General features: G+C 35.9%; 1 protein-coding gene across 2 annotated transcripts in view; it reads left to right on the plus strand.

Annotated features, from left to right (window-relative positions):
- Positions 1-17,025, plus strand: part of TMEM181 (transmembrane protein 181) — a 34,168-nt gene extending 17,143 nt beyond the window's left edge. For both annotated transcript variants that reach the window (XM_088527213.1, XM_088527214.1), the window contains exons 3-17: positions 2,528-2,583; positions 3,831-3,921; positions 4,491-4,609; positions 5,641-5,760; positions 7,712-7,792; positions 8,713-8,812; positions 9,553-9,683; positions 10,293-10,384; positions 11,507-11,564; positions 12,257-12,359; positions 12,486-12,537; positions 13,154-13,236; positions 14,138-14,227; positions 15,737-15,803; positions 16,747-17,025. In XM_088527213.1, the coding sequence (XP_088383339.1) occupies positions 2,528-2,583; positions 3,831-3,921; positions 4,491-4,609; positions 5,641-5,760; positions 7,712-7,792; positions 8,713-8,812; positions 9,553-9,683; positions 10,293-10,384; positions 11,507-11,564; positions 12,257-12,359; positions 12,486-12,537; positions 13,154-13,236; positions 14,138-14,227; positions 15,737-15,803; positions 16,747-16,825 (1,322 nt within the window). In that variant the 3' untranslated portion in view covers positions 16,826-17,025. The remainder of the gene's footprint in view (positions 1-2,527; positions 2,584-3,830; positions 3,922-4,490; positions 4,610-5,640; positions 5,761-7,711; positions 7,793-8,712; positions 8,813-9,552; positions 9,684-10,292; positions 10,385-11,506; positions 11,565-12,256; positions 12,360-12,485; positions 12,538-13,153; positions 13,237-14,137; positions 14,228-15,736; positions 15,804-16,746) is intronic.
- The last annotated feature ends 4,374 nt before the right edge of the window (positions 17,026-21,399 follow it).

Genomic DNA, 21,399 nt, shown 5'->3' on the forward strand with positions numbered 1-21,399 from the left:
CTAGAACCTCATGAATTTTTTGGTTGCTGCTTTTAAAAACTGGGATTATGACCCTATTCTACTCCAGTATTTTTCAATATCTTCTAGTGAAAAAGGGAGAAAAGAAGCCTCTAAAAAAGATCATTCTTTATCATTTAAATGCTGGAATATAGTAATATATCAACTGTGACCACTAGTTAAAATGTCACTCTGATTTTTAAAACAAATACAGCTTTCCAAATAATAATCTGGACAGTTTTTTACATCCTTGAGAACTGGAAAAAATCCGTAATTTAGAATTGACTTTGTAGCAGGTGGCTGTTGGTGAAGTTGGAATGAATTTTAATATGACGGTTTAAAGGTGATGGGTCAAATACTTTAATTTTATATTTCAAGTCACTAGTATGGATGGTCACTATTTTAATTAAGAGTGCTTGCAGAATCCCAAGCAATGCTGCATATTTAGAGCTGTCATGACAGCTCTAATACTTTAAAAATACTTCTTGTCAATACTTTAAAAATACTTCTTGTCTATAAAGAGTCTATGTTGCTCATTTATAAACTCCTTTCCAGTGTTTCTTCATATTAACTTAGAACACTTAGGTCTTTTTGAATAGTTGAATTGCTTTTGTATTTTTTAATAACAAATTTGTGGCTGGAACAACATGTATTTTGAGGGCTAATAACTCCCATTAAGTTGGCAGACTAAATAAGGGATGAGAACCTTTGGGTGGGGAAATCTAGTTGTAATTGGAAAGCCTCTAGATGACCCAAATATGTACATGTATGTCCTACCTATGTAGGGCTGCCCTCCAGCATCCTCATCGACAACACAAGCAGCTCCATCCGCGCGTGGGTGACTTACAGCTGGACGGCCTGACTGCCTCTTGTGACGGGCAGAGGGAGCTTCTTTGCTACACGGACCTGTCTTCTGCTGGAAAGGGCAAAAGGGTTTTTTGGGGAGGATGTGTTTGGTTCAATGTGAAAGAAAAAAGCACCTCAACTCATGCTGAAAGAGTCCCAACTTGTTATTTATCTCCTCCATGGTCTTCTACACCCCAGCGTATAGATATAGATCTTCTCTGTTCTTTTCCTTTGATTTTTCAATCTTGGTTCTTTTGTGTACATACATATGCATACCCAGGTATCTTTACCTCTTCTCACAGATAATATATGTTCTTGCAGACCTAAGAAGACAAAGGGGAGACTTCATTGCTGTCTGAAACCACCTTACTGGAGAATGTAGAGAAGGTGGAGCTAGACTCTTTTTATAGGACAAGAGGCAATTCATGCAAATTGAAACATGGGAAATTACAATTATATATTAGATTTTAAAATTTAATTTTACTTTTTACTATAAACATGATTAAATCTTTGAGCAGATTGTGGGAATCTGTGGCTTTGGAGGTGTTTGGGACTTGACAGGCATGAGCAGCAGGATGTAATAGCTGTTTTGAGAAGGATGTCGGTCTAGATAACCTCTAGGGTCTCTTCCAACATAAATTATGATTCTATGGTTGCCTTTTTTTGTATACAGAACTAGAGCCAGGATAGGGGTGGACAGATGCAGTTGATTAATGTCCGTGAAGTATGTGTGACTGGATCCAGAATGACTGGAGGAGCAGTTGGATAAAAAGTCTGAGTGAAGTGAATGTCTCCTACAACTGCCTGTGAAAACTCCATTAATTAAATGGAGTATATATTTTAAGAGAAATTCTTTATAGAACTTTTATGCAATTAATATTTATTTATGTTAATGTATAGAGATGTATGTGTGTTTATATTGATATATTTTACACGCTACAGTCCCCACACTTCTGTAGAAAAGGAGAGCCCAGTCTGAGACCTGTCCTAAACCAACATGTAGGGAATTTTGCTTGAACAGACCCATGTGATTCAAAATCCAACACTTACCACAAAGTACTGTTGTTGTGATTATACAAACAAGTATGCTTTAGATGCACAAAAAAAGACAGCAGCGTCATGCAGTTGGCTACAAAGGGGTGTTTCTTCCCTAACATCTCAGCGGTAAAGACGAGGCAATATGAATGTTGTTACTTAGTGCATCAGGTAATGGGAGCAGTTTGGTTGTGGCAACTTGGGAGTTCAGTGCTCTCTGTTAGGCTGCTTTTTCAGGTGTGTTTTCCGGTCCTTTGTAGAGCTTCCAGCTGCTGTGTCAGCAGTGTTACTGGTGCTTAGCTACCTTTTCTCTAGCTGAGTACTTTCATGGCTGCAGTGTATTCAAATCTTAACTTGAGAAAAATACCCATGTAAACTATGTAAGCGTGCTCAGAAACACTATGGCAGAAATGCTTAAAGGAAATTAGGTGTGGAGAAACAATCAGGCCAAGGTTATTAAGATATTTACATGTCTAAGTGACTGACCTTTCAGCTTAAACATTGGTAAAGTGGGCTGTTATTTATGTGCCTCCCAGGGATGTTTCCTAACTATTTTGTATAACCTTTTGAAATACCGTATTTATTTTGTTTCTTATGAGTAATATACATCAATATTCCTCTTTTTTTTTTCTATTTCTATATTGTATAGGCCCTAATGTTATTGAAACTTCTGTAGCAAGAACTGATTTAAATAACAGCCTGAAGGTAAGAATTAAGATATATTGTTGGATTACATTAATGACTTTATTTATTTTATGACAATGGTTAAACACTTCTCTCCTCCCTCCTCCATCCCCTGCCTCGCTTTAAGATTATCTTAGACAGTTAGATTTTTTACTACCACTGTGTGTTTCAGGAATGACACTGCAGTAATTTCTAGTCTCCTGTGAACAGGTCACCTGTGAGCAGGGAGGGCAGGGAATTTTGAGTTAGGTGACACTTCTTTACAGTAATTTTTGATAAAGTAACACTGAGTGTTGATAGGATTCCTTAGAGAGTGAGTAATGGAGGTTCTTGTAAAGACCTAGAAAGAGAAATTGAGAGCAGAAATGGAAAAACAGTGCTTGGTGACAACTGGTAATCGCCTTCCTCTCGTTTTCCTTTCTGTCAGCTGGGAAGGAATGTTTCTTTGTCTTGTTCATTGTTTGCTATCAAGTGACTGAGGCAGTGAGATGCAGCTTTCTAAATGAACATTTACGGTCATTTTCTTGAAAGCTCTAATATTAAGCTCTCATTTTTATTCTCAGTTATTCTGTTCTCTGTCTGTTTCTGCCTAGTTCTTCACTGTCAACTTCAAATCTCAAGTAATTTTGGTGAAAATGAATGAATTTTGTTTTTTGGAAGTATAGTTTCTTTAACTGCACTGACCTTTTTTATTGTTGTTGTTCATTAGTCACTTGACTAATGCCACTGAATTGGCAGTGTATTTTAGGTGGACTTCTTAAAAATCTGGGGTTTATACAAAGTAATAAAAGTCTTCCCTGCATGTGGGTTTTATTGCTAATGATATCCTCAACACTTTTGAAATTAAGGTGGAATTTTTAGAAAACCTACTGTAAAACTAGCTGCCATTTTCGTACTTAAGAACTGAAGGGGTTTTAAACTGTGAAGCAGATGGAGGGCTAGAAATCTAACTCTTAGTGTAGATTTTCAGGATTTTCTTCTCTCTACTTTTTCTTTTTTTACTGCCACTTTTATATGCTTTAAGTACTTATGCCTTTTCTGAATTCAGTGCCATGTCAAAAATGAAAGCTGTTTGAACTGCTTCTCTTATTAAAGTATTTAAAACTAAAGTGTTATTCATCCTATCAGCATAGCAGCATGTTAAATTGATTCCAGAAAAGACTGTCACACACACACAGCTGTAACATGCCTTTGATCATTACGTGTCCAGATGTATGATACAGCATCATAACTGGTAGTAACTTTTTTTGTTGCTTTTGTTTTTACAGCTGAAGCCATTTAATTTAAGTTCACCACCACTGTCTACTTACAATCAGCAGCTGTGGCTGACCTGCATAGTTGAGCTGGATCAGCATGATGGTGAGAATCTCACCCAGCTTTTCATAAAACTGCTGTAGTACCTTGGTTATGCATACAATGTCTGTAGTTTCATGCATCTGTCACATATGTGATCTGTAGGTTTATGGCTGTTGCTGGTAGGTTTTTCTTCTGAAATAGTCTCTCCCTCTCTATTTCCTGCCCCCCTGAAAAGACATGGACAGAACTAGTCTTGAGAATTGGGGGCAATGTGCTTGTGGAATAAGTTGTTTATTTCTGTGAAAACAGTGGTATGTGGAAAATCTGTGTCTCTGTTTCTCCATTTTTGGGACTATTAGATATGTATATTATAAGTAATATTAATTATGCAATAAAATGACTGCAAGTATCTAAGAAATATTTTGTCAGAAATTGTAATCTGTTAAGGTTCAGTCCAAGCATTTATGACTTACTGCCTGAATGTATAAATAAGAAGTGTGATTTCATTTTTTCCCACTCTAATAAAGTATAACAGAATAACTTCCAGTAATCTTTTGGCTTTTATGTGTTTTGAACTCTGTGATTTCCTATGTGCATGTAGCAGTAGCTAAATGTTTTCTCTTCAATTGCAGTATCGCTCAAGAAGAATGTTACCATGGCAGTCAAAGTGCTAGGGGTGGTGAAGGATGGAAGCACACCGTTTGTTAATAATCAAGTCCACAACCGCACAAGATTGCTCAACTGTGCACAAGTACGTGCTTTTTTAAGAAAAATTCTGGTGCAGAATTGTCATTTGAAACTTGATGTGCCTGTTACATGACATCAAAAATGAGAAGCATGTATCTTATAAGGAAGTCTCATGGAAAAGCTGGAGTAAGGTTTCATTTATGGTAAAAACGGTGCTAGTAATCCTGAGCAAGCTATCTACTTACCTATGTCTTTATTAATAGTAGTATTACTATTGCTTTACATGACTCATGTGCATTACAACTTGTTTCTTGTTAGCCCAGCTCACTGCCAGCCACACAGTGTTTGCCATTAGTCAGTTAGATGGATTAGCAGTGTTGTAGTGGGAGACTGGGTCTCATCCAGCACCTAGCTGAGAGTCTGTCTGAAATCCTCTAGAAGGTGGATTCTGAAAAAGCCAGTTTCTTTCCATCTGAGAGGTTTTGGATATCTAGTATAATTTTAACTGAAAATGTTAAACTTGATCCAAATCTTTTAGGAAGGGAATAGCTTAAGTTTCTTTGCTGGTAAGCATATAGCATAAATCAAGTGTTTGGAACTTTTCATGTATAAAATTACAGCGATTAGGGAACTCAGTGGCCTGTTAGATTTAATTGCATGCAGCAAAAGACTAACATGCTTGGGTTTTTTCCTTCCTTCATGGTAGCTTAAAAACATAATTAGTATAAGATTGTCCCATCTCACAGTCTGGTGATTTACTGTTTGACTGACAGAGTTATTTAGATCCTTCCCAGAGCTGTAGACAATTTCTTTTGCTAGTTTTAGTCAAAAGTTGTATTTATTGGTTTGACCTTTATCCTGCTGACTTGACTGCTTTGTCAGTATCTTCTGCTTTGTCTGATATCTTTGAAGGAATACTCTGTCTGCAGGCCTTGCTTGAGTAAGTGCTCTGACTTATCAAGGCTGTGAGACAGATAGTAGTGTCATCCGTATCTGACCATTTTAAAACATTTTTTTTCTATCTAAACTACCAGTGTGTATTGTGGAATAAATTGAAGGTTGCTACATGTTATTTTTTATTGTGTGTGTTCACAGAAATGTACTGAAATCATTGTTGCTCACCTTGGCTACCTGAATTATACTCAGTACAACATATTTGTTAACTTTGAAGATCTAAATAAGTTAACTTATACTATCCAGAATATTACTTTCACAGTAAGTATAATTATTTTAATAACTAGTGCTGTAGAAGTCTGCTTTATCAGTACTAAAAAAGAAAAGTTAGGTTGCTTTGCAGAGGAAACAAAAAGATGCATCACAATCAAATTTCCTTTTGCTGATAATGTCAGAACTATTTTAGCATTTGCTGTTAATAAGGTCAATTTACCTAAAACTATGGGGAAAGGTTTTTCTTTCAGAAGAGCTAATGAGTGCTGTTTGCTGGGGCAGGTAATTCTAGTGTAGTTGCTGGGAATTATTTAAGAGTAGATAAGCTAGGCTAGAACATCTGCTTTTCTGCATTTGCTTATAGAAGCATTGGCTTTCCAAAGCATAGTGCCTTTTTATGTCTTTCTGGTAACTCTGTCTGAATTAGCAGGATTTCTCCAAGTTTTCCAAAAACTTGAGCTGGAAAGATACAACAAACTGATAAGCAAATGGTGAGGCGAGAGGGAAGACTGTGCATATAAAGAAGAAAAAATGCTTATTCAGTCAAGACAAGCAGGCGTTACTTAATGAAATAGCTAACTCAGTTGACAGCACTAAAGAGTGTTTACAAAATATTTGTTTTGCTAGTGTGTGACGAGTGTAGGAAGAAGTTTAGTAACATTTGCATTAGGAAAAAATGGAATTGAGTTTATAATACAGGTTACTATGCTATGTTGCATTTGTAAGTAGAATTCTGTATTGGAGCAGGTAGAAAGCAAGTAGCAAGAATGTTACTCTAAAGAAAAAGTGGTATTTAATATGCTGAGTGAACGCTGGGTGTCTTGATATTTACGATTCTCTTGTGTATAAAACACATTATGAATAAAAATCTATGTAAAAAAAAGCTGTCAAATGTATTGCTTAGTCCCAGATTTTAAGCAGGATGAAATGTTGGAGCATTTAGTGACTCTCTTTATCATATTTCTTTGTAGATTTGCATGTAAAAACAAAACATCCCAAATCCAAAACCCTGTTTGCCCACAGCAAGTGAAATGATCAATTTAGTTCATTCTTACAATGGTTTATAGTGATTCCGGCTGAAATCACAAATTGGCTAGTGTATAAGGGGGTGCTCTATGTATTTTTTCTTTTTAACTTTACAGCTTAAACACAGCAGATAGAGGTCAACAGACTAATTACATAGTGGAGTAAAGCTTCTTGTAGAAGTGTATGTTGTACCAAGATCTGTACATTTCAGAAGTGGTTTCAGGAGAGAAACATGCAGTATATATGTTAAACCATCCGCAGAGCAGAGTTTATGCAAACTGACATATTAAAATTAGTATTTCCACCCTCATACTAATTAGGGGAGTAAAGGAGCCTTTTTTTTTTCTTTTTTTCATCACTTGTGAAAGAAATCATTTCTTTGACCTATGAAAGAAAATATTCTCATTAGTCTGTTTGTTTTTCCTTTCCTTTTATTTTCTGAAACACTTCTGAAACAAGAAAACAAGCCCTAAGAGAACATGTTCATTACAGGAAGTATGACTGCACCACATTAACTGCTTCATAATCAATTTATGCATCTGACCTTTTAAGTAAAAAGGAACACACGGGATTTAGTTAAATATTGAAGTTCAGACTTTGAATTAACATGAGATGAAAACCAATGAAAAACATTCTCTTTGTTCTGTTAAGAGCTTTAACACAAGGGAGAACATTAAGTATTTCAGGGTGAAATTGCAAGGTAAAAAAAGAAGCAAGCATATTATGCTGCTTTAGTTGTCTCTTAATTGGGTAGTCCCATATATTTCAGGAAAAAAAAACTTTAACTTGGGGGAAAATTATTATGAATTTGTCTTCATCTCTTCCCTGTGACATGGTGGAATTTGATTATACCTCTAAACTTTGAAAACCAAGGAAACCTTTCAGTAACGTTCAAGAAATGTTTTAGCAGAATGTGTATGACATAAAGAGTTAACATTATTAATGGGCTTTTTCTCCCCCCATTTTCTTGCAGTGGAAAACGTACAATCCAAACTTTTCACAAGTGGAAATCTGGTTCCGATTTGTCTTTGTAGTTCTTACATTCATGGTCACGGTAAGATTTTATTTCCCTCTGTCTAGGCAGCTGATGATATTTCTATTTAATGTTGTGTTTAGTAACTTAACTGCTTTTGCTTTTGCAAGTGTATTGAAGGGCATTAGGAAAACATGACAAATTAGAAAGGCTTCTTTTTTTGAACTCTGAATTGAACACAAAGAATTTTGCTCTAATTAAGCAAATTCTGCTTAGAGGTTAGAAAAAGAATTCCAGTGCAGGTACTCAGGCATAGGAACAGGTTTTCCTGAGTGTTTTGGGGCTCTCCATCTTTGAGGGTGATCAAAACTCAGTTGATCACTGAAGTTGATCGAGCTTCAAGTTTAGCACAGTTTTGGGTTGTTGGTGGTGGTGACCAGATAACCTCCAATAGTCCCTTCCAACCTAAATTACTCTGTGATTAAGACCATCTATCATTTCTGGCTTTGTTTTGCCCATAGAAAAAGTATTTTGGAAAAACAATCATTATGGAAAATAGAGAATTTCAGAATAAAGCAGTTAGAGCACTTTGCAATTGCATGGTATTTTTCTCACAAATGTGATCTCACTCATATCAAGAAACTGTGATTGCATTATGGACTCTGGGTGTTTTTTTGTGGGTCAGTTTGGGCAGGAGTAGCTGATGGTGAGTGAGCAGCAATTAGGCAGCATTTTTTTTTCACACAGTGCTGATATGTGTAGTAGTAACTGGTTCCCTTCTGAAGTTTTCTGAGAGAATAAGTAATTTACATGGTGCAAGCCAGCAAAATGGGAGCAGAAATAGGAGTTTAAATACATGGCTCCTGTTTTACAGTGTCCTTAGTACCAAAATCCTCTTGGTGTTTGCAATATACTGTCGTATTTCTTTATTCTGATTAAAACCATTAAGACTGTTTTCCTTCCTTTATAAATTAGTTTTTGTTTCTTTCTTTGTTTTATAGTGTCTGTTTGCACATTCTCTGCGAAAATTTTCCATGAGAGACTGGGGTATTGAACAGAAATGGATGTCTATCCTTCTTCCCCTCCTGCTACTTTACAATGGTACTTGTATCCTAGCATTTTTATGGAAGGTCCTTTATAGTATTTTATGATCTTTATTTGTTTTTTTTCATTTTTATGGTAACTTGGCCTTCAACTTATAAGCAGTTGTTCATAAAACTTCAGAAAACTCAACTAAAAAAAAAAATCCAACATGCAAATTCAAAGACACAATATTAGGTGGATTTCATTCTCAGTAGTGATCAAAATGTCAACTCTGTTTTTTTGAAATTCTTGAGTGTAGTAAGTGGCTGCAGCCATACTGGAACTTTTGTACAGTGACATGTAGATGCAGTTGCTGCGTTTACCTTATAAACATTACTACTTCATTTTTCAGATGCTAATGTTTTAGTTAAAAATGGAAACTGCTTTTAGTCTGCTTTGTAAACCACATCAAAGTCTAGCACTGTTTAGCAGTATTAAAATAATGTTTGGTTTTGAGTCATACTATGGTAACTTTTTTAGGTCGTAGCCAAGAAGAGGAATTTAGCAGAAGATCTGATAAAACATATGCTCTTCTAGAAACCTTGGCAACCATTTTAGAGAATTTCTGTAACACAGAAGATTGCTGCTGGGAGGCCTCATTTCCTCCATAAATTGCTTAAAAATACAGCAAACTTCAGTTTCACTTACTAGTGTAATGTACCTGGTTATTTTTCTGAAGGTAGATTTTGCTTTACTTTATAATGAAAAAAATTGCTTTTTTCCCTCCCATTAAAACTATTTCTCTTGTTTCGTTACAGATCCATTTTTCCCCCTTTCTTTTTTGGTCAACAGCTGGTTTCCTGGAATGCTAGATGATCTATTCCAGTCACTGTTCCTGTGTGCGTTGCTGCTCTTCTGGCTTTGTGTATACCATGGAATAAGAGTGCAGGTAGGGGTCTAATAGTAGCTAACTAGTATTTGCTGGGAAGATGGTACTTGTTTTTCATTTTTCTCAAAAAGTGACACAGTTAAAAAGAAAAGGTGACACTTACTCTATCCTTAAAACACAATAGGACGTATGAGGTTTTGGAATTAAAATGATCCATAGTGGAATAGATTGTCTTGGCACTACTATGCCTGAATGAGATAGGTGGGACAGATCACTCTCAGCTACTGCAAGACATAATGTGGAATAAAGGTGCCCTTATGCTTTATTCTTGTTTAAATAATTTTGTTGCTGTATGTAGTAGTTATTTTTAAATGGTTTAAAAAGCAAATATTGCGTAAGAAAAATAGGAATTCTGGAACATGGTCCTATAGCTACAGTATCAATGAAATAGGCGAGACCTTCTGATAGAATGCCTGAAATCTACTGTCTCTTAAATTTAACACAAATGAGGACAGTCTCATGTATTCTGTAACCATGTTGAAAATATAGAGGGCAAGTCTCTAGTCAATTGAAAAAAGAAACAAAGGAAGTAGTATTTCAGTGTGTCAAGAACAAACCAGATGTCAAATGCAGGTTCATTCCTTAACTGCTTTTCTGTTGTCTTAACAGGGAGAAAGGAAGTGCTTGACTTTCTATCTGCCCAAATTCTTAATTGTTGGTCTATTGTGGCTGGCTTCTGTTACATTAGGAATATGGCAAACGTAAGTAATTTAAAATATATTACAAACGTAATAAGCTGAAAGTGTCCAAGAATTAGAGCATTTTTTTTTGTAATTAGTAGTATGCGTCTCTTCATGTGTTGGTTGCAATTTAGGAATGGATAAGTTAGGGTGCTCACGTTAATGGATAAGTTAGAGTGCTCGAGTGCTCTTTCCATTTTGCAAATTGTGACTGACCTGAAAACAGAATTCTCCATGGATGATTTAGTAATACCTAATGCTATAAATCAGAGTGAGAGATAGAAAACAACACTTTTATCAGTACGTTCTGGCTCCCTATAATACACCCTCCAGCTCTACGTCCCAATTAGCTTTTAGTGCTCCAAGCAGCAGTTTCTCTGCCGTTAATTATTACACAGTTTGAGAAGCTTTCTCAGCCATTCACTCTGTGTGTTTGTATTGATACTGGTTAGCCAAACTATGTTATTTCTCCTCAATAGAACAATAGTTCTATTTTACTTTTTTTCTATCCTCTTGCAGTCTGATGTGTTAACATAAAGGAGGCAATATTTTCGATCCAGAAAACTGCTTTAATTTTGGTACATTTGTACATTTTGAAACAATGCTAGTCTCAACTGTTTGCCTTTTATTTTATTTCTTCAAAGGAACAAATCTCCTAACCTTCTCCATGCCACTGTTCATCGTTGAAAGCCAGTGCAGTTGCAGGAAATTCTGGTGCTAATGTCCCACCAGCAGAATTGGTATGAGGAAAGGGCTTATACTGCAGTTTTTGCTTAAGGATAATGCTTATCGCCAAGGATCAACGTTAAACACTGAATCCTAAAGGCTAGTAGGAATTTATAAGATTATATGATTTCTAAAAAGTAAGTAGGGAGTCAAATGCTGCTGACAACCCAAATCCTCTGTGTTCTTTGAAAAGTGAGATTTGAGGAGGAGGATGTCATGTCAACAGTGCATTGTCATGGCTCTGTTGGAATTAATGGCATTGCACCAGTTTACACAGCCAAAACCTTTAGTTATAAACTTCATATAATAATATGAAACCTCTTCTTTCTTACTGGGTTTCCTGACCAGTACCATTTTTTTTGACCTTGTCTTTTATAATGCTGTCAGTACAACTTTTTCATTTTAAATCTTTTCTAGTGTTAATGAAGTACATGATCCTACATACCAATACAGGGTTGACACAGGTAATTTCCAGGTAGGTCAGAAATGATTTCCTGTATTAAGCTGTATGTAGTTAGATAATACAAGGAAGAATGTTTTGTTCTTCTGTTAAAATACAAAGCTCATTCCAGAGTGTACTAGTGCTGGCCGGGTGCTCTTATTGTGATGAAGATGCTTGAAATGTTCCTGTTTGTTTTACATGGTGCACAGTAAGTGTGACTTACTGAGCTCTGTTCCAGTGAGAACGATAAATGGTCTTCCAATAACCTTGGGCATCTGGACACTCGACAGCTTAACTATAGTTGTGGATTCATGACTTTTGGGATTAAAAGGCATTTTTTTAGGCCTCTTGATAGGTTGATTTTGTGCATCTTTATTCTTGCCAAGATCCTGTCTTGTAAATTTCTGCTTTTCTTGTTGAAGATCTGATTCATACAATTCATGTATTGTCTCAGGAGCTATGTTTTAGATAAATGCTGAGATTCAGCTCATTGTGAAGTCAGTGACCAAAGTGACCTTTGCTATTAAACATCCTTTCTTCACATTCCCTGTTCCTCTAAAACCAAAACTATCCTTATTTTTTAGTTCCTTTCATGGGCCTAGTTTCCCTGAAGAAAATTTCATATTGTGCTTGGGAAATAATGATTTCTATTGCTAGGCTACTATGAAGAAAGAAGGAATAGGTCAAATCTTGTTAAGTAATAAAAAAAAATATTCTTTTCATAGGGAATGAAAATCTTCTTCCTTGTGGTGGCAACCACATACATTCTCTACCTTTTGTTCCTGATAGTGAGGGCATGTTCAGAACTTCGTAACATGCCTTATGTTGGTAAGGAGTATTTCCTTTGATTCTACTCCAAACAGGGTTTTCTTTCTTAGAGATATACATGCAAACTCTCAAAAACAACCTTTCTCATCTTTTTTTTCTCTCTTTTTTTTTTTTTATGATTTTCAGATCTCAGGTTAAAATTCCTGACTGCGTTAACCTTTGTGGTGCTTGTCATTAGGTAAGAGGACTCAAAGTATGTTTCTGAGAATATAGTTTTTAATAGTTTTTATAACTTGTCAGGGCTTTGAATACATTTTGTTTAAAATAAAACTGTCAGTGCAAGTCAGGAATGGTTTCTTAGTGTGAGAATTATGGAGAACGTTTCTTAATTTTTAAATCAGTTCTGAGGCTTTTACTTCTAGTTTTATATTAAATCCATGACCAATATTAGGAGTGTTTGCTAAGCAGTGGAGTGCTCTGCCATGTACTATTCACTTTCTTTGGAGCCTTCTAAACTTCCTAGCAGAATCTTACAATAAGATTTCTGGATTATAGTTACTGTTTGTCTCGCCTTCTCCAAGCCGTTATTTCAAATTGCTGTTGTCTCTTGGATTATCTGCTGTGGTTGAAATCTGAGAGAAGTAAACTGTGTTTCTTTCCCTTTAATCAGTTGATTACTGATTCTTAATAATAAAAAAGTCATAATTTAGAACTATGAAAACAAATGTACGTTAAAATTTAATATATGCCATGTTAACATGATTGCTTCACCATATATTACTCTATTAAACTTCTATTTCAGTGTTGCAATTTAAAGCATACGGGCATACTGTCTCTTTAATTGTTTTCCACAGCATTGTCATACTCTATCTACGCTTCGGAGCCCAAGTTCTACAGGACAACTTTGTTGCTGAACTGTCGACTCATTATCAGAATTATATCCTTGTGTTGTGATACTGCTCAGTGAGCAGTGTTAACTTGTTAGCTTTTTTTTTTTTTTTTTTTTTTTTTTTTTTAAGACTGTCATTAAAGATGGTGCTTCTAGGGACTGAGACCTTTGCTTTCTACGTGGACTTTTGAAGTCCAGTTCCTTCTGATTGAATTTCACATTGTCATTTTGTACTGGCTATTCTTAAGGATTATCAGCTGAGACAGTTTCAGCCTAATGGTGCTGACATCATAACTGCAATTGATAATCGTTTAAAGGAATGATGGCCTACATGTGCCTACATTCAAATCACTTTAACAAGTTACAGTGAAAAAACTTTCTTTATTTGATTACTGCCTGACTTCAGTTTGTAATATACCTATCGACTGACATGAATACCAAATACTTGAAGCTATTAGTTCAGAAATTACTGAAAGTGGTAAGTTTAGATATGTATGTAAAACTCTTAGGACTTTCCCAGAATGAAGGCAAGACCCCATCGTTAGAATTCTATCCCTAGATAGTCCTTTCCTCTTCCTTTTCAACTGCTATGCCAATCAAAAAAAATTTTAATCAAATAAAAAGACAACTTCTTACTAGCTCAGCTTTCTTTCAGCAATTGAGACAAAAATGTTTAATTTTGCATGCACTCTACCAAGAGTAGACCTTATCTCAGCAGATAATACTTACAGTAAAATTAAAGCTTTGTCTTCAGTGTGAGCTTTACCTCAGAATGGCTTGGCCTCATTAATTACTGTTCCATTTAGAAAATACAATATTGTTTAGCTATTCATGTTCTCAGGCTTTAACTAACATCTTTCCATAGAAACAGCTTATCTATGTTTTATGTCTTGTTTTCAAAGTTAATATATGTGGAGCTATATTGAGCAATATCCTTGACACTTACTACCAGCAGAATTCTTATCATTTTATGGTTTATTGAACTTTTATCTCTACACATTAGCCTTTGTGTATTCCCCCTCAAAGAATGCGCTATATGGTAAGTTTAAGCTCACTCACATGATAAGATCTGACATGCTAGCAGACAGTGTGCAACATCCTCAGAGTTTGGTTGTCATCTTACTCTTTCAGTATGCGTTGTATTAACGTAAAGGACAAGGTGCCCTGCTGCTGAGCACTTTAGGGTTGGATATTTGAGATAACACATAGCACGTATACAACTACTCAGCTATACTAGAATTCTTACGCTCTCCTCCGACCAAGCTTGCAGTCCGTGTGATGATTGTATATAATACTGCAGCTTTTGAAATGGCTTTCAGACAACCCTTAACGAGTAACAATACACATTATTCGTACACTCTACACATTCACTCTACAAATGTACCAACAATATTCTAACAATAAGGTTAATTTATTGGTATTGATTGACAGACTTGGCTCTGAGATAGATAATACAGAGATGGAAAAATAGGAATGGAGATGCTCTCCGATATGAAGAGAGAGCGAAAGGGAGCACATAGTCATCCGTGGGGAATTTTGGGAAGCTCTATGGGGAGAGGAAGATAAAGGGATGAAATTGTGGCATTTGGGTTTAAGTAAAATCTTACCTGTGCTGTTTATATGGTGCTATTCTTTTATAGATAAAGATTCTCTAAAATAAGTGTTCATACTGAGTCTGTCTTCTACTTTAACCATGAAAACCAAAGACTATAACCAAAATATATTGGAGAGTTTGCAGGAGAAAGGCACTAAATTGTTGAACTGGTTACTTGAAGCTTTCTAAAATTGACTTGGATGAAACTATTACAGAGTGATGTTATTTTTCCATTAGGAAAGGTGAGACAAATGACTGGATGAGGATAAATTAAAAACGAACAAATAAAAAATGTAGTGGGATTGAAAGACATATTAGTACATAGTAGATTAGAAATAAAAAGCAGCTAGTAAAAAAGATATTTGTGGCAAATTACTGAATCATATTTACTTGTGTACAATTATGCAACAGATTATTCCAGGAGTAAAGGCCTTATAGCAAGGCAAAGGGAATTGTTATAAGCTTCCAGTGGACAATATGTGGTTTCTTTCATCTTGTCATTGAGTTACAAGTCCTTTCTTCAGATGAGAAGTAATTGGCTCATCAGTAACCTGCATACAACTTTGATCTATTATTTTTGTAGTTTAGAAATAATTACAGGAATCATGAAGTCTGCACTTATCAAATAAGGATACCTTGACTTCATATTCTGAAGTGCAGGTAGAAATAATACAGGTATTAAAAAAAAATGCATACAGGAGGAAATTTTCTTATATAGCCTGAAACATATCTGCCTGAAAATACAAAGAGTTAGGTTATCTCCTTCGCCCTTAAGAGCCCCATTGTGTTGTGGACAAAGAGTGAGGAGTTTAAAGGAGAGAATTGTAGCTTGGATGTTGGATCATAGTCACAAACCTCTTGGAAGCTGTTGAGTCTGTTATTTTGGCTTTGTCCTAGAAATATTAGATTTATAAATATAATGGGCTAAATTAATCCTTATTTCTTTTTTTCCAGAATCACAATTGAAAGACAATCCTGCTTTTTCTATGTTGAATGATTCAGATGATGATGTAATTTATGGGTAAGACTACAAAATACCTGTGTAGAGTTACTTCTAGCATGTTGGTTTTGTGATGTTTTTCTCCATATTCATTAAAAAACTGAGGGCTTTATAGACTGTTAGTAAAAGTAAAGCCTAAAAAACAAAAGCATAGCCTTGTTCTGAAACAGAAATGAAATGAGAATGCACGCTGTTTTTTTTTCTTTTGTGGTTTCCAAAAAGGGTTGGCATAGCACTGATACAAACAGGTAGGTAAATACCAGGATACTGGCAGGACACAGAGCGAAGGCAGCAGCAGTTGTGAAAGGGGAGGACTTGCTTTTAAATCAGCAAGTACTGCAGGAGTCAGGTGGGAGTCAGCAAAAGAGCAGATCATGGATAAAACAGTCGTTGCCGCAGAGAAGGGTGATGGCTCTTCTTAAGTGCCTGTCACGTACTGAAACAGGAATAGTCAAATCTAGCAAAAGCTACTGGATTTGTGTATGAATTTGTAATAAAAGAACTTAAAACTCCATCCAGATCAGGTCTCTCTGTGCTAAAGACTGAACAAACTTATTTTGGTGGCTTCACCTGTTACCTGAGGATACTGAAGGGACTGAAACACTGAGAACAGGGATAATACTCAAGTGACCTGGTTAAGTTTGTGCATAGAGTAGCTCTATTGATTGTCTGAGATAAGTTGCCTTTGCTTAGTTGGAGTAGTGGTAGTACCAGCTTGCTTCTAATGTAAAGAAGCCCCTGCTACTTGTCAGTTGTGGCTTGGAGCTCCTGAAATAACTTTTCCCTCGAATCTTCCTCTGGAGAGCAGTCACTGGGTTGTTGGTATCCCTAGCAAGGAAGCAAAACGAACACAGTGTTCTTACCCTGGGCCAGCAAATTATTTAGGTTTTCTTAGAGCTTTCCTGATTATTTTAGCCTAACTGATCACTGTGTTCAGATCTTTCAAAAAAGCTCTCTTTCACAGGAGTGACTATGAAGAGATGCCACTTCAGAACGGACAAGCTATTAGAGCCAAGTATAAAGAAGAATCAGACAGTGATTGATTAGACACGGACAGACTCGTTCATCTGGGATTAAGGCAACTGTTTAAGTTTTCCTGGAAGAACCATTTTCTTGGCTTTCTTACAGCCTGTTGTCATCATCTGAACGCTGTCTGCCAGGAACGACATCTTGCTTCTATTTCTGTTTACAAAGTTAAAACTGAAAAAAAAGAATGCTTGAAAAGGTTGTGGTGGAAACTAAAGAAACCAATTTTTTTTTACAAGTCTAAGAAAATGAATGATAGGAGGATGTCTGTGTACTAAAATCTTTAAGTCTTTTTCTGTTTAGAAGTGTCAATGATTATATGTTGATTTTAAAATTCCTTCCATGCTGTTTTTTTTTTAATTACACACTACACAGGGTTTTCAATCTCTTGCACCTGTGCTGGTTCCTTTAAGTATGGTCCATGGCTGTACTAAGTGCCTCTTTCCCTTTTCTAGCTTACTCATTTGAGCTGGAGGGAGGGAACAATGTGCTTTAGTTTTAGTTTTAATTATTATTACCATTATTTTTTAGAAATGCAAGAAAACACGGGCTTTCCATTTCTCCTTTGAAGAGGCAATATTAATTTCAAACCTTTGAATTAGTTTAAATGCATTTGTCAGATGAGTTTTAAGTGCAAGATATATGCAAGTGATCAAGTTCTAGTGAGCCAAAATATAGACTGAGCTGTGTGAAATATTTTGTGTAGCATAGGTTTAACTTGATTTATCATCACAACAAAAGCGTTCCCCATCCCCAACAACCCTTTCAGAGGAAACTGCCTGGGCAGTAGCAAACCTCTGCAGGAAGCACACTACTAGTCAGTCTGGCTCTTCCATATTCTGGAGAAGATTGTTGACACTTGCAGAGTATACAGTTTCATAGAGAGGTACAGTTGACTGTTTCTTAACATTTCATTTGAAACATGAAACATTTCATTTCATTTTTCTATATCAGGATTTTCCATATAGCTGTGTGTTAACAGGGTAGTTAATCTACATTCTGGAGACAGTCACAGCTACTCCCGTGTTGAACTTGGAAGGAATTCGCTTTTGAGCTAGCTCAACTTAAGCTGCTTTTCCCTGAGGCATACCACCACTGCTGCCAACACAGGTAGATAGTTTTACTAGTACATTTTGTGACTATCTATATGCCAGTATGTGCTGGGACAGGTTTATATGGGAATTCAGTGTTCCCACTACAATGCTGCTCTATTTCATATTTTTCCTAGTCTCCCACACCACTATTCAGTTCTATATTTAAGTGAATGTTGTTCATTTCTAATTGATTTGTATGCTTTGTACTTGATCTGTCTGAAAGTCTCTCTTTTCATGGATTTATACTTGCTATATGCTCTTGTAAAATTTCTCTGAACTCTCTGACTCTAGAAAGCAATGACAGAATATGAAGGAACAATGACAAAAGATTTGACAATATGGGCTTGCGCTAGGAAATTGTGCGCATAATTGAACTAGTTTAAGAATAAGTGTAGTGAAGCCCTACTAGATTTGCTGGATCATGTTGAGAGAAAAAAAAATGTGTGTAGATTTGTTCTGCATTTAAGCTATGCCTGTTCTAGACGCCTCCAGTTACTGCACTGGAGTTACATACAGTGGCTTGGTACTTGCTCAAGGTAATTAAGGGAAGACTCCACAGGATTGCAGCTTGCTTGCAGAAGACCAAAGGAAATGCTCCACAGAGCTGCATCCCTGCTGTCCTAAGATAGCTCAGATTCAGTCGGTGATGAGCTGTGCGTGTATGTGAAAGCCTTCTGAAATGATACAGAACCTTGAAAATTTTTCAAGGATATTTGGAAGTTAAAACTTACCTAGCAAGAATTGTTTATGTGGTAGAAACCAAAGTACTGTCATATGGATAGAGATTGCTGGAAATGAGAGAAGGCTTTCTCCTTGAATTTCATAAGCAGTAGGTGCTAGTTTAGAACAACACATGGAAAAAATAGAGTTAGTGAGATTGGGATTTTTTTTTTTTGTGAACTATATTAAGCTGCACCCTTGCCATTTTCTGTAGACTTTTTTCTTTAATAAATATAAGAGATGATATTTTTATCCCAAAAGAGGAGAACCGATCTCATTTTTAGAATTCCGCAGATGACTGTTACGAGGTGTACAGCTGTTTGAATCTGTGGCCAGACTTGAGAGCCAACTGAGTGGCCCAGCGTTCCCAAGTAGGCATAGCAATTGGTGGTTCGGAAATCAAGATCTGCACGATTCTCATGTATTCAGATCTCTCTGACTTTCTTCTAAATTGTTTTGATAAAATGCTTCATTTGGCGTTTCTTATCACAGTCTGAGCTGATTGTTACAATAAACCCAAAAATACAGTGTCATGTTTGGGGATCTCATTAACTAAAGAAAATCTAACCTTGAGATTTTTTTTTTCTAAGCAGCTCTCAGCCCATTGTGTCTGCTGTTTTGTCTGCATTAACTTTCTATATCACTACATTCAGAAAGGAAATAGGTGAAAAAGGGAAATGTACATTTCAAAAAGTATTCCAGTACAATTTTTTTTTTTTTTTAGATACTATATTTAACCAGTTTTGGTCGAGTAATTATTTTGCATTTCAGAAATGTTAGAGCATTAAGCTTGGCCAAATAACCAGGGCATGCAATATATGGTAAAAGCAAAAGAAGTGAAGCAGATAGATTGAGAAATATTTTCCTAGCAAGAAGTTTCAATTTCACTCTTCTCATCCGTGAACAAAAATTGGAAAGCAGATGCAGTATTTGAGGAATATACAATATAGATTGTAAACAGCTTGGGGGTGGGCAGCATCATTCATTTCTGAATAATGTGTGTTCTGCTAGTGACCTAAGGGTGAGATGGAAGGGATCTGAATAAGAGGCTAATCTGCCTTTTATTTAGTCAATACTAATTTGGTATTTCCAACTCTTGTGGTACTGTATAAAATGGGGAAAGTATGCAGAATGCCCCCACAGTATACAGAGTAACTGCTCCAAAAGATGCCTTTATTAAATATGTGCAATAGTTGCATGTTCACAGTGACCAAGAGGGACTTCTAAGGAAAATGATTACCTTTTCCTGTGGTATTTGCTTTGTAAAATACTTAAGTGTTGGAAACTTTGCTAAGATCACTAAAGAATAGAAAGTGTAAGGCTCAAAATCAGTAAGGAACAGCTAGTCCAACACAGCCATTAACTGATCTGGGAAAAACGGATGTTTCTAGCTAGGTGACTTTTGGTCTTTTTGTGAGTCATGACAACTTTGTATCCATAGGTGACACAGTTTTTTTTCCCCCCCTTCTTTTTGCTTATGCCAGTAATAACTTTTGCATTACTGTAAAACTTTTTTAAAGTTTGTAAATATGTAAAATGAAGCTAAACTATGGATAACTTGTGTACCAAAATGGTATCAAATGTGTAAGATAAATGCTCTGTTTAATGAGAAGCTGTTAATAAAATGCTGCTTTGAAAAAGTGTGCATTGGGAATGTGTTGAATATTGCGTGTTTAGAAACTGTGTAATGGCAGTAAATTATCAAAATTATTATGATGTTATGTTGTTGAACTTAATTCTGATATGGAATATGAAGCAAAGCTATTTTATTTCAAGCAAAAGTTGAATGCTAAGTTTCTTTGAAGACTTCGTGTGCAGAATCATTGTTAAATATGGTCATAATAAAGTTTTATATCTTTATGTTGGCTTTATCTTCCTTCTAGCAAATGCCTGCAATCCTTTGCCACTTTCATAACTCACATCAGTATTTTCAGCTTACATGTATTTTACTTTATGCATATTTAAAGTTGCTTAATTGGGTAGGGATTTGATTATTTTTTCCCCTAAGGTGCTGCTTGTAGCAGTTGGAAAAGCTTTAAAAAAAAAAGTCTCCAAAAAGGTTCCTAAGTTTTCTTCTGGAGACCAGCACACCCATCCAAAAGTGGGTTTTTTTTTTTTTTTTCCCCTTTATGATAAGCTTAACTGTTGCCTGTTGAATATTTCAGGCATGTTCATCCAGCTTGATTTAGTGTTTCTTTTTTCCCCCTTGCCCTCCCTCCCCCCAGGTATTATTTCTGACAGAGAACATTACTCATTTTTTCAAGACAAAAAACATGCTAAAACTTCCTCTGCTGCAGAAGTTCCAAGTACCACTCAGTAACATGGTGTAATGCTGTGGCACTTTCAGCTTGACTTACAGGGAAATCTTTTCGCATCAGGCAGGTGCTCAGTATTAGTAGCACTGAGCTCCTGCTGACAGTAGCAGCAGGGCAGATTATCAAGTATTTTTGCCATTCATAGCATGTTCACAGAGCTGCTTTAAGGAGGTTTGGATAAGGTTTTGCTTCATGATGTACTACTGCACTAAGTATAGTTTGCTAAGCCTTTCTAGAATGTAAAAAAAAAATCCTATCCCTCTCCTTCAAAAGGCAGGACATGGAATTATAAAATAATAATAATAATGTAACCAGATTAAATGGTTCCCAGAACTTCACCCACAAAATTTTTCTCTTTCTTGAAAGTTGGTAGTTACTTTTCTCTGAAAATAATTAAATTGCATTAGAACTGTTTTGTTTTGAAAGGTCAGAAGAATAAGTTTACCAGAGTCACACCAATGA

Source organism: Tinamus guttatus, unplaced genomic scaffold (genome assembly GCF_059628265.1).
Source record: "Tinamus guttatus ecotype Peru unplaced genomic scaffold, ASM5962826v1 Tinamus_guttatus_pri_ptg000264l, whole genome shotgun sequence".
Lineage (NCBI taxonomy): Eukaryota > Metazoa > Chordata > Aves > Tinamiformes > Tinamidae > Tinamus > Tinamus guttatus.